At 38.4% G+C, this 18,766-nt stretch overlaps 1 protein-coding gene across 1 annotated transcript in view; it reads left to right on the top strand.

Annotated features, from left to right (window-relative positions):
* Nucleotides 1–18,766, top strand: part of LOC105288587 (fibrocystin-like) — a 301,050-nt gene that overhangs the window by 85,913 nt on the left and 196,371 nt on the right. Inside the window, exons 13-15 of the mRNA XM_023527696.1 lie at nt 2,670–2,847; nt 4,251–4,446; nt 17,174–17,239. Of these exons, the coding sequence (XP_023383464.1) occupies nt 2,670–2,847; nt 4,251–4,446; nt 17,174–17,239 (440 nt within the window). The remainder of the gene's footprint in view (nt 1–2,669; nt 2,848–4,250; nt 4,447–17,173; nt 17,240–18,766) is intronic.

Here is an 18,766-nt window from a genome sequence, read left to right as displayed (position 1 = left end):
TCTATTAATATGGGGTTGACTATATCAAGCTCTGATAATTTATGATCAAACTGCTTATCTCCTTTGATTAATAAGTTTACGAAAAATCTCTTGTGGTTTTCTGGTAAACTTCCCTAGAAGTTGAGGAGAAACATCACTAAATGGCCAACTGGAGTGTTCGGTTCATTCAACACTCACTTTTCCATTCAACAAATATTTATCAAATATCCATTATGTGAAAGGTAGTTTCTTACTGTGAATTATTAGATGGAAATTCTGATTTATCAAGTAGTTTCTCTTGGATTTGGGTCTTGTGATTCATTATCCAGGGCCCATATGTCTCTGAAATCTGAAAGAATTCATTCTCAGAACCTGAAACATACTGAATAGCATCCCTGCACCATGGGAATCCCACTTTATACACTGACCATGGCACCTACTGCAGCCAACTCATCTATCTCTTTGGTATTTCTTGGTTCCAATTTATCTCTTCTTATCACATTTTTAAAACACTTACTTCTCAATTGCCTATCTTTACTCATTAAATATATTAATTGGGCCAAATTGTGCTGGATGATCTCCTGAGACTCTGGGACTCATGGTTTCAGTCAGAGGAAGAGAGAGCCATTATGGCCAAGGACAAATGGCTAGAAAATACAAGGAAGAGAGTTAAGTTTTCTAAAGCTTTTCTAAAGATTTAAATTTAAAAATAAATTCCATAAAAAGATCAAGAATTTTAGAATGTGAATACACTATAACTGGAAGAAAGAACAGAATAAATTATGGAAGAAATTCCTGCAATGGATTAGAAGTTAGAGCAGATGACCTTCGTGTCCATTTTGATTCTAAGAACATGATTTGTGGATTGCTCTTTAGTTCTAACTTAAATTCTGATATATATGTGAAAACAACAACAACAACAACAACAACAACAACAACAATAACAACACCCTAAGTATCTCAAGCCTTAAGACATGAAGAAAGAAGTCCATCTACCCCAAGATTTCTAAAAGTTCAGTTAATGCTGCATAGGGAAATTTAGGAAAAGAGTAGTTTTTTATTCCCAGTGTCCTGAGCAGTTTTCATTCCTTTCATTTCTTTATATTAATGGATGAAACACATTTAATCTTATAATAAATTTGTATCAATGTTCTATAGCATGAAAGGTTTTAAGTGTGTTTTTAAATGACCAAATATTCTGGATCAACCTCTAGATATTAAAACGAGTAGTACAGAATGACAAATCTGGCACATCTGAGGTTCTTTTTTAAATGAACTTTAGGTAGATGGTTACTGTATACTTTACATATATTATCACTTTAAGTTTCACAGTAGCTATATGAGATACACAGTATTATTGCCTCCATTTAAAAAAAAAAAGGAAATTAAAACTTGAAGAGGGTCAAATATATACCCAAGTTTATACACTTAGTGCACACAGATATAGATTTTCAATTTATACCCATTTGAACACAGTGCCCAATCATTTAACACTAAAAACAGTTTCCATTTATAATATGCCACTGGATTGTAAATTGGCTTTGGATATGCTCATGCCACACCTCACTTTGAAAACCCAACATCCTCCTTCATCTCATTTCCCTCTACTTTGAGAATTTAATTATCTGCCTGCAGCAAAATGCCACAGTTAAAGATTCTCATGAAAACTAAACCAAAGGGGAAAGGACAGTCATAATGTGTATTGATTTTTTTTTTTTTACTTTATTTTTTCTGTCTTTTAGTGACTAAATTTATTTATGTTCTAGTGAAGTCTTAAAAATTACTTTCTGGGTTGGGCTGTGTAGGATAATTTTCAGAAATTAAAAAAATTTCTAGTTCTACCCGTGACATTCACTTGACACTTTTGTCATATTGTGCCTCAGTTTCTGTATTCGGTAAAATGCAGTTCTTCTATAAACCCTTTATATAAATTAAGAAATTGATGTCAACTTTTGGGAGAGCTCATTCATGCATTCTTTGTTCACATAACACACATAATTTGAGTGCCCATTGTGTGCCGAGTCCTGTGCCAGGGTGCAGGGTACTAAAAAGGAGAAAATATATCTAACTTAAGGATCTCACAACCTATGTTAACAAGCAAAAAAGCAAACCCAACACTGAGGTGCTGTGGTAGGAGTGAGCACTGGGCATTGTACAAGCCAAAAGGAGATGAGCCAGGTTACCTCTTTGTTCTAGGGTGGGCTACCGAAGCCATTCTTACTAGGCAGTTGTGGGGAGGGAGCTTCTGATAGTCCAGGTACATCGGGTTCTGGGTCTCAGTCATTGCTCCCAATAGGAATATCTAATGACTATATACTATGTTTTCTGCTTTTGATAAACCTGGTCTATGGCAAAATTCTGGCCATGGACATTTCTTTGTTAAAGTAATGGTATCTAGTGCTGGCATATGTTACTTCATTAAGACGGCGTTTTAGTGGCATCAGTTCTGAGCGTTACTAACTCCAACCCACCAGAATAGTGAAATGCACAAACGATCCAATAACACCTTCCCACTGGGCTATTTTGACCCATACAGTGACTACTAAATCCTCCATAGACACAGACAAAAGGGTCCTAGGACAGACCTAGGATAGACAGACGATGAACTATAACTGATAGGAGAGGAGTATGTTAGATCCAGAATGAACAAATACATCAAAATTCATTTTTTTCTTTTTAAATCACCCTAGGATTAATGCTCCAGATGTTTCTTATGATTTAACCATGACTGACAGCAGAAACAAGACAATCACTGTCAGTTATGTGTGTGACACATTGTCTAACCCTTATGGCTGGATGGCACTGCTCTTAGATCAAGAGACCTACTCACTGCGATTTGAGACCCCTTGGATCAACAGATCTCTACAGGTAATGCCAGGAACTCATTCAGTGGTGTGTTCCATTCCCCAGGGGTTCTTATCTTTCCTTCTGTGAAATAATAGTTTGCAGGTATTGACATCTATCTGCTGGTGATGATAAGAAAAACTGCAGCACCATTTTGGCCAGATGACTATAACCAGAATACGAGATGTGTTGTTTTCTTTTCTTAACTTGAAAATTTTAGAATCTATTTAAATCTCACCTTAAATGCAGAGTTGTTCTGCCTGAAATTTTAACTTAATTAATACAATGAAAAACAGCTTCTGAGCAATCCATAGAATTGTATTCTTCTGTTATGGGTTAAGAGCCAACTTAACCCGGGGAGAAGTGTTTGTAGCCAGAGAAAATGTCTTAACAATGCATTTTTACATTGCATACTGCCACCTTGTGGTCAAAGATTAACTTGCAAATGAAGGTCCAGACAGTCCTTAGGGTTGGGTTGAAGGAGACAAATGGTTAGGGGGAGCAAAGATAGGAATAGCCAGGTAGAGAGTGGGTGCGTTTTCTGGAAGAAAAAAAAGCAGTCTAGTGGATTCCCTCAAGCTTCTTTTCTTCCTTTTAACACATTTCTTTCTTCCTGTCTCATGATACATATTTTCCCTAAAAGTCATGAGAGCAGTCTTAGGGAACTAAAAGCTGCTTTAGGTGTGCTATCGTTTTGAGGAATTCATAGCAGAATCTGTTTTGATCCTCTAACCATTGCTCTCAGAAAGGAGAGCTTGTTCCTTCCCTTGATGTTCCCATGAGATAATTTTAAAAATATTTAATAAGGCGAAGGCAGAGAATGGTGACTCTGGAGGTATACACCCTGGCTCAGCACTCTCCCACTTTGTGATGTGGGGCAAGTTACTGAACCTCCGCCTGCCTCAGCTTCCTCATCCTTAAAATGGGGCAATGGTAGTAACAACCACGGGGGATATTTCAAGGATTGAATGCCTTGATTAGAATCGTACCTGAGCACGTAGCAAATCTCCAACAGTGCAAGCTATTAATGTTAGGTGTGGATGGCACTGCTGTCGTTGCTGCCTTTTTAAGTTATGGGAAAAACTGGAAAGGAATTCTAGACCTAGCTCTGTCTCGTCTAGCTGTTTGACCTAGGATAAGTCAATTTACTTGTCTGGGCCTTGATTTTCTCCTCTGTTAATCGAAGTTGATAAACAAGCAGAAATGTATGGCATCTTTCAGTCCTCACATCCTATGATTTTATAGCCTAAGTTATGAACTTATTATGGAATGGATTTAAGTGAGCCCATTCCTCACAAGAAAAGTAGTCTGGTGTGAACTATCCTATTTCTAAACTATTCCATCTGTGGGTTCTTTCTTTGTAGCTCTTTTTGGAGGGGAGCCTTCCTTACTAAATGAGCTCTACTTTGCTTTTCTCTCACTTCAAGTACTCAGCAACATTTGGCAACTTTGCTCCTGGGAATTACCTCCTGCTGGTACATACAGTCGTGTGGCCTTACCCCGATATCTTCATAAGGTGTGGGAGACAAGTGGGGCGGTCCCTTTCGGCTCTTCCATCACCTCGTAAAGACCAAGGATGTGACTGGTTCTTCAATAGGCAGTTGAGGGAACTCACCTATCTGGGTAAGTACAACTTGATGAGCGTTTTGAGGACACATAGTTAGAAACCACCATTCACTCTTGAATTCCAGACATTTGTGTTATGAAGTGATGAGGAAAGGAAGGGGACAGCTGTGTGTTATGGTTAAGGAGGCGGACTTTGAAATCAGACTGCCTGGGTTTTAATCCCAGCTGCAACACTTACATTCTATACGGCACTGAACAGGTACTACTTTTTTCTAAGGCTCAGCCTCCTCATCTCTAAAATGGGATAATAATAGGACCTACCTCAAAGGATAGGAAGTTAAATAAAGACTAGAATGTAAAACATTTTAGCAGAGTGCCTAACCCGCAGCAAGTGCTTCATGTTTTCAGTTCACTTGAAGGCAGTGTTGTATTTGTAGAAAGATCAAGTGCACAAAAACAGGATGGCTGGTTACGGCCACAGTTACTAGGAACAGCAGAGAGTGAAAGGTGACAGATATAGAGAGGTGGGGAATGAAGAGTGAAGTTAATGTGGACAGTGAGAAGGACAGCCTTGGAAGGGAGTCAGGTCAGGAAGATGAGAAGGCATGGAGGGCTGATCTGAGTCCTGGGCAGGAGGTGGGCTGTATCTGTCTTGTGTCAGGATGCAAGATCAAGACAAAGGACCTAACAGCTTCGTTTCATTTTATAGGACCAGGAACCCTTCTGTGATTATAGAGTAACAGGTGGCAAAAGGATTTTCTTATTATCTTATTGTGTGTGTTTCACAAGAGCCCAATATGTGGGTTAAGACCATGTATTTCTTTTGACTTCCTAGTGTTCCTTTCATATTCCTTTCTATGCCATGTCCACATTGGTCACTCTGAGCACTGTGATGTCCACTTATACCAACCTCAGCTCAGTGCGGTCTGTGAGGAGAATCTGACCAAATGGGTCTCTAGAATGACAATTTTGTCATAAATTGGTCTTAATGAATCTTGGTCAAGTACAGGGGACCTCATCAACATGGCAAGTCGTGGCCCCTGCCCCAAGCCAGATTTGGTCCTAAGGATTTAGAGAGCTTGTCAATTGTCCCTAAAAGTCATAAGAGTGGTCTTAGGAAATTAGAAGATACTTTAGGTGTGCCGTGGTTCTGAGGAGTTCAAAGCTCTCACTTGTGCCTAGCCATATGTCCACTGAGTCTGATCTACACTTGAGCCTTAGGACTATTAAATTTTAATAGCACCAGAGAGGAGAATATGGTACTTTCCTGATATTTTTATCTTTGCCAAATGGATTGTTGTATACTTTATTTGTGCTGAATTGTATCATTCAAATTTTATTTCTGACTTGATCCCTCCATAAATGTAACCTAAAACTATAAAAACTCAGGATGGACAAAGCTCCATGAGACTGTTTTACCACCAGAGTCGTATACAGCCGTTAAGCAAGAGCAAATAGTTGCCATTAACTTTAACTATGACTATTCGCTTGATGTATATTCTAGAACAAAATTTAATTTCAAATTGTTCTCGTTCTATTACTTAGCATGCTTCTGAAGAGTGTGTCTTGTCCATCAGTCAGATTCTGTTCATGAACTACAAACTGATTTGAATACTCACATAAGCCAAAATGATAAAACACATTTGTGACATAAAGAAAAAAACATCAGATCATGCAGCTACAGATTTTCTTTCCCTTTGATAGCATTATTTATTGAATTAATAGCAAGTTATACTATTATCGTATATACACACATACACACATATATAGTATAAATGCATACCTGTTTATATGTAGATGTACATCTGTATAGATATATTGCATATATGTGATGTAGATGAATATTTCAGTATAAAATATTTTTGTTAAATAGTTTTTATTAATTTTTACAAAATTCTTTGTATCATAATACCCTAGTATCTCCATCTTTGAATGATATGAGTTGGAAAAGGAACAGGGAGTCACAGAGGGCTGGTTAAATGTTTAATAACCTTGGAGACCTTCATTGCTTGAAGAGGATTCTCAGTGCCCCAAGTAGTGATTTTCATGGTCGTTTGTGCCTCCAATATCCTCTGAGCATATGGGATAGATAGGTGACTAGGTGACACTTCCGTTTCCATTTCTGGGTTAGCACAGTGGAGATATGAGGATTTAGGAGGAACTGAGGCTTGCGCTGCCCCTCCATAGTGATGTTCCATGAAGCTACATTGCATTGTGTGGATTTAGTTATGATTTTGTATATCCCCTGTGTGAAGTTGACAACACCTTTAGGAAGGTTAACGATGCTGTAATGCCATAATTGCAGTGAGACAGTAGTAGCTGGTACCCCAAGAGACCCCAGCAATAGAGTTCCAGTTCTGTGCCATGAATTTTACATATTGGTTAGTTCGTTACTTTCATTTAATTGTTTTTTTTTTTTTTTTCAGATTATGTGGCTTTATAGGTCTGTGACTAGGGACATAATTAACATAAAATGCGATTAATCTAAGAAGAGCTTAAGTCAACACTTCACAGTCTGTGTGAACATACTCCTGGAATGAAAAAACATGGGGAGAGTTGTGTGTAGAAAAGTTTATTATCATTGTAGGGAAACTGCTTGACCTCCTTCAGGTCCATCGAGTTAAACTTTTTCTGTTAGACTTTCAGGGGGTTATTTGGGGGTCCTGCTTCTCTTTCTGGCTGGTGTTTCATTCAGAGTGCTGCTTCACTGACAAGTGGCTGTGTTTCATTCTTTTGTTGACCATTTCTAAGTGGATCATCTTTTGTATTGTTTGTCTGCAACCTCGCCACATCTCCCAGGAGAGGAAAAATTTTTTAAATCACAATTATCTTCATTTCCTTTATTGGCAACTTTGTGTGTGATTTGAGATACTTGACTAATCTTACACTCAGCTAAGAATGGGAAAAATCAGAACCCAGGCATTCTAGCTCCTGGCTATGGATTTCTCCACTAGAGTGTGCTGCCTGCTAAATAATCATTGATTACTTACCAAAGAGAGTTGGGGGTACTAGGCAGGGTTGTGGGAGAAAACTTACTGATCCCCAATGACAAAGAAAAAATCCTGCACATATAACATGTTTTGACCCTTACATTTCTCTTCTCCACCAAGGCAAGTTTTGTCTTTGTTCAGCAAACATCTTTATGGAATGCAGGTTCTTTGGAAAGCTCATGGCCAGAGCTTAGGGCTTAAGGTTTTAATCAGTGGCTGACTGGCTGTTTTACCTGGGGCATGGAATTATAAATGCTCCATGCCTCAATGGCTTCATCTGTTCAATGAGGTTAAGAATACTTACTTATCTCTTGGAATTGTGGTACAAAACACCCAAACATCTTCAAGTGTGATTAGAATGCCATGTTACTTTACTACAAATTTTCTCAACAGATTAGTTGTCTAGAATTTTTCTTTTTTCTTGGAAGATTAACAATGTCAAGTGCCTTGAACTCATCATAACCCTTCTGAAAGGGTATTATTCTATTTTCCTTGACTAGATTTTGTTAGATAACCGAGATTCATGATAATATGACACATATGATGTATTGTTCCCATAATTGAAATTTAATACCATTTAAGTAATTGTTACCCACAGAATAAGTTAACATTGCTCATTTAAAAATATCGTTTAAGGAGATTGGTTCAGGTTGCCTTCCTAAAGCCCATGAGAATTCTGCCCAAGTAGCCACTTACAAAACAGACCACAAGTGAAGTATTTGTGTGCTTCAATTGTGTTAGGACCCAGGAGGGGCAATATTAGATGCAATAAGCTATTATGAATGGCAGTTTTGAACTATAACTTCTATGCCATGCTTGAGAATGGGTATGACTAAGAACAAGTGTTCTTTTATATTTTCAAATTTGGAGTCAAATCTAGCAAGCCCATTTTTCCATTTATATGATTTGATTCACTGACAGTTCTTGTCTCTGCCTTACACAGACAGTTTCTCACTGCCTCTTTTCCTGCTGTTTTTTCCAGGGATGTTTCAGTTCATGGTGAACTATTTTTATTTTTTAGTTACATTAACGCTATGAAATAATTAGTCAGCTAATTAATCTGGTTTACAAGCTTTGTAGGATTCTTCAGCTGTCAGTCAGGCCCAGGCCTGAGGCCTACATCTAGTCTTAGCTCTCTTGCCCATGTGATTCCCGTTGCCATGGCTACTGGCTACATCTGCTGACACCCCACTCTCTATTTATTGCTTAATTAAGAATTTCACGCTCAGCCCTTATCTGCCTCTAAGAACAAGCACACACTGTTAAGAAATTCCAAATTTAGGCCCAGGCACAAGGAAAGCCTTTCTTGCAGACTTGGCTGGTTGGAGCCTCTCTAACGATCTTCTCGGCATCCCAGCCGCCACCCTTCAATCAAAAACCATTAACTGGGGCAGAGATAATGAGCATGTAGCATATCAAAAGAAGGATGTTTGCTGGATCCAAAGGAGGAAAAGCTGCTAGGCCCCATGCTCAGCTCCACTTCAAAGGGAGATGAGACCCCTCGTCACTGGGGCCTGATAAAGCCTCATTTGTTCTGGGCTTGACTTATGCAAAAGGTCTGGTATGTCAGAGTCTCATCTCACAGACGTGGAACCCCCCCACCTCTTGTCTCTACCTCCACCAGCCCCCTCCCTGGTCTTCCACACGCTGGTGTGTCAGCACTTAGGCAGCTGGGTCCCCCAAAGCATCAGGCGAAGCGTATAATCACTGACTCTCCGCTGACAATGGCCACTTGTAGGGGGGTGGCCGGGAGGAGGTCTTCATCACAATAGGAACACAATTATTGCAGCTGCTAGGGAGGGCTATGCTTCTTCCTGTAGAAATATAATAGGACTTGCCTAAAACAGGGAGACAAGATTGGAGGGAGGTGGTGAGGGTTGAGAGGGGTGGAGAAAACAACCTTGAGTTGATTATTCATATTCTGACTCTTGGAAGCCCCATGCGGAACCAGTGGGGTTCCAGCAGCTGCTCGTGCACAGCCCTCTTCTAATAATTGTACATTCTGCCAGGGGTCAACTTACTTTTGACCCTGTCCTTTTATGTTGGTAAAAGGCTCGTTAGGACAAACTGTTGGGTTGTGGCCGGGTGCATTAAACACTCACAGCCCTTACACTCGCTTTATTCCCCACCCAACCAGCAGCCGGTGATAAATTCATATCAGATGCTGAACCCTTCACCGTTGCGCTCCCGAGTTCACACAGCCCCAACTCTCACAACAGAGCTAAACTGAACTGGTATATTGTGTGAGACGGCAGCTGAGAAAGTCTGCCTGCTAGGCTCAGAGGCTCCTTCGTACCACTTTTTTCTGATCTGACTGAAGAGACATGTTCAGCCAGGCTGGCCAGTGCTTGTCTCCAAGTGTTCCCCCGACCAAGATAAAAGCAGGCTATTTGGTGAGAAGCCGGAGCTGTTGTCCATGAGGGCAAGAGGGCTGTATGTAGAGAGACAGATGGACTTTATTGTCTGCACTAGGTGCCCTGAAGAACTCAAGTCACAGAATGCTCAGAAAAGATGCTGTTAACTTGGGAGATCTGAAAATTAGGAATATTTTCTTAAGTTTGTGGCTAAGAGATCATGGATACTGCTTAGCTTTCTCTTTTCTCAAAGCGCTGAGGGCACTGGGATAGAGCATGCTGCTGCCTAGACCCTTCTGTTCTTCAGCTGGTCTCCAAGACTCTATGCAGCTCTTTGAGATGGAATCTTGTTTGGATTCAAGATGGAGAGAGGACTCAACTGGCTCCCCTTTTTCGGAGGATTTTATAAGCAGAGCAGAATCATAATCCTTCGAAACTCTGTAGCCATTCCTATGCTGAGTCCCTCTAAGGCAATCTACAGCATTCTAGTTAATAAATTAATTTACATTCTTATAGAAAACTAATTCCCCAAAGATCCCCAAGGATTTTTACCAGTAATATAGAGGACTGACTTCAGGGAAATGCACAAACCTCTACGTCAAAAATCAGAGAATGGAACAGGAGCTGGAGCATTGAAAAAGAATTTGTCCTCTTGATTGCAAGCAACTTCTCCAAAAGGAAAAGGAAAAAAGGAAGAAGCAGAAAGAAAGAAGGAAGGAAGAAAAACTTGGAAGTCAGAATCATACTTTTTCTAGGAACCACTCAGATTAAGGAGTTAATTCTTAGTGATGCTTGTGGCCAGCCTTAATTTGTGCAGGGCAGAGTACAGGTGGTATAACTAGTATTCAAACTCAGCTTTTCTGACTCAGGTTCCATACTTTTTCTAGTATATTAGTGATTTTTTTTATTGTTTGTTTGTTTTACATCGAAGCTTATATCCCTACCCTTGTAAGCTAATAATTTTCCCTTCTATTCATAAGAAAACCTATACTTACTAACTCTATACTGCCTAAACTTTAGATATTTGAGTACCACCTTCATGATATGTCACATTCTTATACCTCCTGTACTATTATTTGCTTGATATTTTTAAAAATCAATTCCCATTTTAAAAACCTAACCTCTGCTTAAGAAATAATATTCATAAAATCATGGGTTTAATGACCTAGCGGTTTTTCTAAAACATATTAACATTCACAACTATTAAAATAAAACTTTTATGCCACTAAAATTACTATCTCATATTCTATGTTTTGGGAATATAATGCAAGTTTTTGGTATAATCGATGAAAAATAAAAAGTGTGAACACAAGGATCCCTTTTTTTAAAATCTGGGTTTCTCACTTGCTAAGAACACCTGCTTCTGAGAACAAACTACATTTTTGAGAGTAAGGTGTTTGAGAAATTGTAAAATTTCTCAATTCAGTACTTTCTAAATGTGCCTCATGGGCAAACAGCTGGAATGCTTGCTACCAGGTCTCTACTTGGAAGTTCTTGTTCTGTAGATCTGCACAGAGCCCAGAAAAATCACAAATGCCCCCACAAAATTGTGGCAAGCATCGCTCTGAGTTAGAATAACAATCGTTATTTTTCTCTGAGTTAATTAAGATGATTTAATTTAGCTAACTCTCAGGACTGTGGTTAATGCAGATGTATCTATCTGTTGGTGTCTTGATTAAGTTCTTTTACAATTAAAAAAATTATACTCTTCCATGAATGAATGTTATTGGGGAAAATAGAAGACTCAATATGGGAAGCACAGGATTTCCATATAATGTTTCTGTAAAGATCTTTGAAAGATCCTGTGTTATGAAGGCCAAGGTGACTCTGTGGCTTTCTCTGTGTGTCTGTAATCACCCAGGAGTATTGTCCTCTGAATCAAGCTTCAGCTGTCCAAGGACCAATTGACAAGTAAGCTTTCTCTGTGACTAAGTGAAAGAGGGTAATTTCTGAGGAGTGAGGTCAAGTTCACTGAAAAAGTAGGGAGAAACAGAGACTCAGTGTGCAGGTATGTGTGGCAGATCCAGGAGAAGAGGTAGATATAGAGGATAGGAAAAGCTGAGCTAAAAATGCAGAGAGAGAACCAAATCCAACAACTGGCTCATGAAGAAAGAGCTTGAGTTTGGGTTCAGGACAGACAGACAGAGAGAGAAGGTATGAGTCAGAGTGAGAAAGGGTGAAATCTGCAGACACAGATTGCAATTGCTGCCATGTTCTCTCCATGCATTGTCAATGGCTGACTCATGCTTTATAGATGTGGACTGAATGAGGGGTTCTATTATGTGCATTAACCTCAATGACAAAGTACAAATGGGAATATGAATGAAGAATAAATTAGGAAAGGAGTCTACAACCTGCTAAAAGGCCATGTGATTTTTCTTTCTACATAGGTACTTATCTATCCCTCCAAAATTCCAAGAAAGAATGAGACCTATGCAGTAAGGGAATTATTAATTTTTCTCTTCCCTAGGGCCCTAGTGAGAACAAAATTTGCCAGACACAGCACATAACTCTGGTAGGCCCTAGTATCATATCTAGCTAAGTAACTCTCTTTCTTCTTACCAGGAGCTATTTTCTTAGCACAATTTTCTCTTCTTTCTAGATGTCTCTGTTTATAGCAAGCTCAGATCATATAGCACTTATCAGAATAATTTGGCAATAATTGACCCAAAGACTTCTCTTCTTTTTGAGGACCAATCAGATATTCTTACAATCTGGGAAGGATCAACTGCAATAAGTTCTATTTATAAACAGAGTAGATTAACCATTCTCATATTACAAATACAAAATCAGAAATCATAAGCACTGAGAAAACATATGTACACTTTCACAGCCTGTGTAAGGCTTTTAAACTCTTCCCAATTCAATACCTTTATTCTCAAATGATTTTTATTTCTCTTTGTATTTATCCAAATTGGAAATGTCACTTAACATTTACACTGTCTTTTATAGAGTCAAAGCACTTAGCAAATTTTAGCAGAGCTGGTTAAATTGCTTACAATTCTGAATACCATGGCTTATCATGATTAGGCACAGCTGTAAAGAGTAAAAAGAATAAAAGCATAGTTTTTGGATTGTGTTAACTGACTCTTAGAATAATGAGCAGGCCATGATAACAATATTGATAATAGTTAAATTTATTGTTCATTATGTTTCAGGCACTGTGCTAAGCATATTGCATAGATTATCTCATCTTTTCTTCCCAATAACCCCTATGAGGTAAGATAGTAGAATTATTCTCATTTTCAGATGAAGTGACTGAGGTTCAGAATAGTGAATAACTTGTCAGTTGCCCATGTTCTAGAAACTGGACCCAGGATTCAAATTTAGGTTGATAGATTCCAGCACTCACATTCCCCCGACCCTGCTACCCCCTACCCTATGGCACCACTCTCATGACACAGCAATGGTGCTAGGGAAGAAACAGTCCTCTGGACCATGCTCACATGCTCAGAACCAGCCTGAGGAAGGACGTGTGCAAGTGGTGGTATAGGAAACCAGACTTATTCACACCCTCACTTTAATAAAGCAAGCAGTAGCTCTTCAATGTGTGTTTTAGTTTCAATCTCTGGGGGAAGAGGTTCCTCAAGTGTTGGGAATAGTTTATGTTCATGCAGAGGCTAAATAAAAACAGTGGCTACTCAGTTCGGAAGCCATTGGTGCAGAAGTAGAAACGTGAGCCAAGAAACATGAGCACTCAGCCAAGAAGCCTTGGTTTACTGAGAACAGGGCCTACGTAGATGACTTAGTGAATGACAGGACAAGTGGAATAACCTATAATGGAAATCAGAAATGTTGAGAGTTAGCCTTTTCAGTCTTAGGATTAATCATCCCACTAATAACTCCACTGTGTGGTATTTGTGGTATTTGTTTCACTCAGGAGATTTTGGATACATTGATTATTTTCCCTTTACTTCAAATTTCCTCATCTACCTAGTGGGAAGAATAATGTTTCCATTCTTCCCTTCCCTCAACCATCCCTCTTATAAGTATAAATTATACTTATTTGGGGTTGAATAAATCATTATAAAATGACCAGAGTGGTTTTGAAAAAGACTATTTCATGTAACTTTACTCTTTTACTTTCCTTGCCTCAGTGGCTGTGTCTTAAGGAAGAGGTCACAGATGTACTGAAATCTACGACTACTTGGAAACTATTAACAAGGATGATTTTTATAACATCTTTTTGTATTGTTTGATTTCTGTTTAGTTTGTTTATTTTGTTCTTTAGATTTCATATGTAAGTGAAATCATAGGGCATTTGTCTTTCTCTGACTGACTCCATTCAGCACAACACCCTCTAGGTCCATCCATGTTGTGGCAGATGGCAATGTTTCATTTTTTTTTTATGGCTGAGGAATATTCCATTGCATATATGCACCACATCTTCCTTATCCATTCCTCCATTGATGGACACTCAGGCCAGCCCCATATCTTGGCTGTTGTAAACACTGCTGCAATTAATGTGTGGATTCACATGTCTGTGTCTTTCGATCTGAAGTTAGTCTCTTGTAGGCAGCATACGTAGGGTCTTGTTTTCTTATCCATTCAGCCACTCTATATTTTGATTGGAGCATTTAATCCATGTACATTGAAAGTAATTATTGGTAAATATGTAGTTATTGCCATTTTATTATTCATATTTTTTTTATCTTTCCTCTTCCTCCTCCTCTCACTTGAGAGGCCAAGCCATGAACCAAAGCTGGCTGCCACTGTGCCAGGCTCAGGGCTGCTCAACAAGAGATATGAAGTTCACCAAGGCCAGATGCTACTTATTTGTGGTTTGTGGACCTTTGAGAGATTTTAAGAAAGTCCACAGCATGAGCCAAGAGAGGCCATTTGTATGGAAAAGCCACTGGAAGTGGCTTGGGTAGGCCTGCAAGTTGGGTGGGGCAGGGCCTCAGGGAGTCACCAGGAAAGGGCGACCAGTATAATCCAGGTTGATGGAGACTCAGATATGATGACTGCCTGCATCTGCATACCAACAGTAGGGAGGGTTCAATGAAGGAACAATGGCTTCTGTCCATACTTCTGTCTGGGAGAAAGCTGCCTCTCCAGCCCTCACCCTGAAGCCAGACAATTCATTTCCTCCCCATACCTCTCTGATGCCTTTGAAGCTGCTGCCCATGCTCAGAGTGAGTGAGTCTATCAGTAAATAAGTTCATGCATGGGCCTTTTAGATGGATGCCTGGGACTCCCACAGCCCCCTCCCCAGTCACAAAATCTTTTGTTTTTCACAAACAGTAGTTGTGGGGACTTCTCTTTCTGGCACTGGAATACTGGGCTGGGGAGCCTGGTCTTGGGCCAGGACGCTTCACTCCCCCGAGGGGATCTCCACAGCCAAAATATCCCTCCTGATTCTCAACCACCACACACAGATATGGGACCAGCTTGTTTCATATCTCCACCCCTCCTGCCAGTTTTGAAACGGCCTCTTCTCTATGTCCTTAGTTGTAGGACTTCTGTTCAACTAGACTTCAGCTAATTCTCAAGGACGGTTGTTCTATAGTTCAGTTGTAATTTTGATGTTGTCCTGAGAAGAGGCAAGCACAGTGTTTCCTTACTCTACCATCTTTACTGGAACTCTATAACATCTTTAATAGACCAATTTCTCTTTGCAAATGATTTTTGAAACATTTTCTAGTTTATCTTTCTTAGAGTTTAATTCTGTTAAAATATTCAGTTCTTTTATTTTGTAGAAGATATTCTATTGTTACAAACTTTTGCATGTTTTTATATATGATCTTGTCCATATTGTCTTTCACTTTTTTTTTCTGATTGATCCTAACATTTTTACTATTTTGTCTTTTGGTTCCTTAAAGAGGGTTATCTCCTGCCTTTATTGGTTTAATTTGTTAAAATTTCAGTTTAATATTGAATATCTTTAGTAGAGCACTATAAACTTAGGATTCTAGATTAGTTCATAAAAAATACATATCTAAATATTCAGCAATGTCTGGTATCTTAAGGTACATGAGAAAATACCTTACTCAAAGATTTAGAGATAGAACTAATGATTGATGAAATCCTAAATTTACCACAATTGATATTTAATAAATATTTGCTAATTTGAGAATGAGCTTGGGATAAATATCATAGTATGATTTTAAAATGCTTTTAAACTTTAGAAAATTTATAGCCAGTGTGAGCAGAAATGGATGAGTTAGACATTCTAGAATAAGGAGATAAGATACCGAGCTAGCAGCTTTACTATTATTATTGTTATTATTTTTAATACAAAAAAGTGGGTGAAATATACAATAGGGTAAAGAAACATTCTAAGTGAAGTCTTGGAAGTGGCGATAAAGTAGAACATGTAAAGAAATATGTTGGCCATTGTACCCACTCTCAAAATGTGTATAGTAGAAGGAGAAAGCCACAGACTCGTGCTTTTTAATGGAAAAAAATTTAAATGAGAACAATGATCAAAATGAGAATAGAAGAATAGGAGAGATCTCATAGTGGATCCCTTTGGGGATGATTTTCTTTGTAATGTTCTGAAGCTTATGCTTTGTAATTAGAATAATCCTTGGTCTGTTTCATTCTGTGATGGAGGAAAGGGCTCAGAGTTCCAGGGAAAAGCAAATGGAGAGCATGGTTTTGACCAGGGCCCCAAAGTTGTGGCCTTCAGCAGTGCTGGGCCCACCAGTGGTGGGAGGTGCTGGCTCCCATGACATCTGATAAGGCAGAAAGGTAATTAACCAATAAAAGACAAGGTGTTACTGAAAAGTAGAATTTGTGCACCTGATTACTAATTAATCAGGCGTGAGAGCACCTTGTAGATGCATTCACTATTTAATTATAGCAGCCTCTCTTGGCAAAAGAGCATATGTTCTCAGCTTAATCTACTGGTTTATACTGACATCAAATTGTCATTATCAGAAAGAATCAGGCCTTTTGATTATTTCCACTAATTTATTGAACACTTAAAATTAATGAACCCCAGGCCTTTTAAATGTGCTCAGTTGGTTTGGAAGATGGGAGGTGAAAGGGGGGTGGAGAGAAACCTTCATTAAAAGGACAATTTGTTTAGATAAAGGTAAAGCAAATACATTTCATGGGTGATCTGAACTCTATTGGTGAAAAATACATGAATCCTAAAAACTGAGCCTTCAAAGTGATGGAGAGGAAATAGGGTATGTGGTGTGCCCGGCTGACTAACATTGGCCTCCAAAGAACATATAGCTACAAGAGTTTTTTTTCCCTAATTATTTATGTGCCACTTCTCTTGGAGACACACTGCAATTAAGTTTAATCAAATAAAAGCGAGCAAAATCAAATCTTGGAAATCAGTTGTTAGACTAACTAACAAGGACTTCATTTTTTATTTTGAAAATTTAGTTAGATTGAGGAGAATTTAGCCACCTTTCTTTCATATAAATATCTTTCATATTAAGATGATCTTTGCATTATATTCAGGTTGTGGCTTTTGGTATTCAGTTTCAGGTGAAGGCCAAATTCAAGTAATTCTCCAGATGAAGGAAGGTGTGCCCCCAACTGTTTCAGGTGAGTATTAACCCATCACATAGAAGTGTCTGGTACAACAGAATATAATAGTTGTGCAAATTCCTCCCATCATATTGTTTATAAAATGCAGATATCAGTCCTAATGTTTTTATGCCTAACAACTCACTATTGTGTCAGCTCTATAGCTAAAATATGTGTCTGCATGTCAAAGAAAAATATAAGAAGGATGTATTTCAAAACATTGGAAGGCATGAATTAAAACATGTAAATAAGCACATTTCATAAATTATGGACCATATGTGCACACAGGAGTCCAGATCTGCAGATGGGCCATTAGGCCCTCACCAAATGAAAAGAGAAATTCAGGGTATCTCAAAACTTTAATTGTTCCCAGTAATTTCAGAAAGTCAGGATAAACAAACCCTCCCCTAAAGTCAGATGGTTCTGTGAAATCTTTCTAACTCATAAAAACCAAATTCTCAAAGACTAAATGACTCATAAACACCTTCTAATATATTTCATTGTTTGTTTTTATTTATTCTGAGTCAATTTAACTATATATTTGCAGCAGAGATAAATCTTTTCAAAGGCTGAATTTTCCTTTGATTTCCAGTGGCATTTTTGTCTTATGTCAGAGCAGAGCCCATGCTAATTAGAAAATGATCTAATTCCTCCATCAAAATTAGTAAATAAATGAAGTAAAGGTATTGGACTAAAACTATAAACTAGAAGTACTGACGGTTACCACTTTACGCTTATTGGACTAAGAAAAATATGATCCTTTGTTTTTGAGCTGCCATAGCATTTTGCTCTGTTTCCTGAACTTTCTTTATTTTCGATAACTGAATAAACTTTATTCACTCTCAACATGAAGCAACTTCTTTTTAACTTAAAATTTTTAAAAATTTCTTTTTCAGTTGTAGTTGACATACAATTTTATGTTAGTTTAAGATGTACAACATAGTGATTGGACATTTATGTAACAAAATGATCACCTCAATAAGCCTAGCATCCATCGGCATCATACATAGTTATTACAATATTATTGACTATATTCCCTATGCTATAATTTATGTTACTGTGACTATTTTTATAACTGGCAATTTGTACTTCTTAAACCCTTCACCTTTTTTGCCTGTCCCCGCAACACCTCTTCCATCTGGTGGCCATTAGTTTGTCCTTTGTATCTATGAGCTTGTTTCTGTTTTGTTTTAGGTGGTTCAAAAAGCCTTGTTTATTGAGTGCCTCTTATAGGAGGTGCAGGGGGGTACAGTGATGATCAATAGTCTTTGACTTTATGAGGTCTTATGGTCACTTGTGGATGTCAATCAAATGACTAACTAAATAGTCAATGAATAAATTTTCTTTAAAATAACCGTTACCAAGGAAAATTATCTTACAGTTCTCTCCTTTCTGAAACTCCTGAATTCAAATTCTCAGAGAAGAGACTAGATTGGCTGGATCGGTCACCATTTTGTAGACAACCTACTTTTTGAGGATGATCTCATGCCAAGACTCTTTAGAAGATGCTGGATCATTTATGGCGGCCATTCCTGGTTCAATCAG

The sequence above is a fragment of the Pteropus vampyrus genome, unplaced genomic scaffold (genome assembly GCF_000151845.1).
Source record: "Pteropus vampyrus isolate Shadow unplaced genomic scaffold, Pvam_2.0 Scaffold18, whole genome shotgun sequence".
Taxonomy (NCBI): Eukaryota; Metazoa; Chordata; class Mammalia; order Chiroptera; family Pteropodidae; genus Pteropus; species Pteropus vampyrus.
This window is presented reverse-complemented; position numbering and strand designations above follow the sequence as displayed.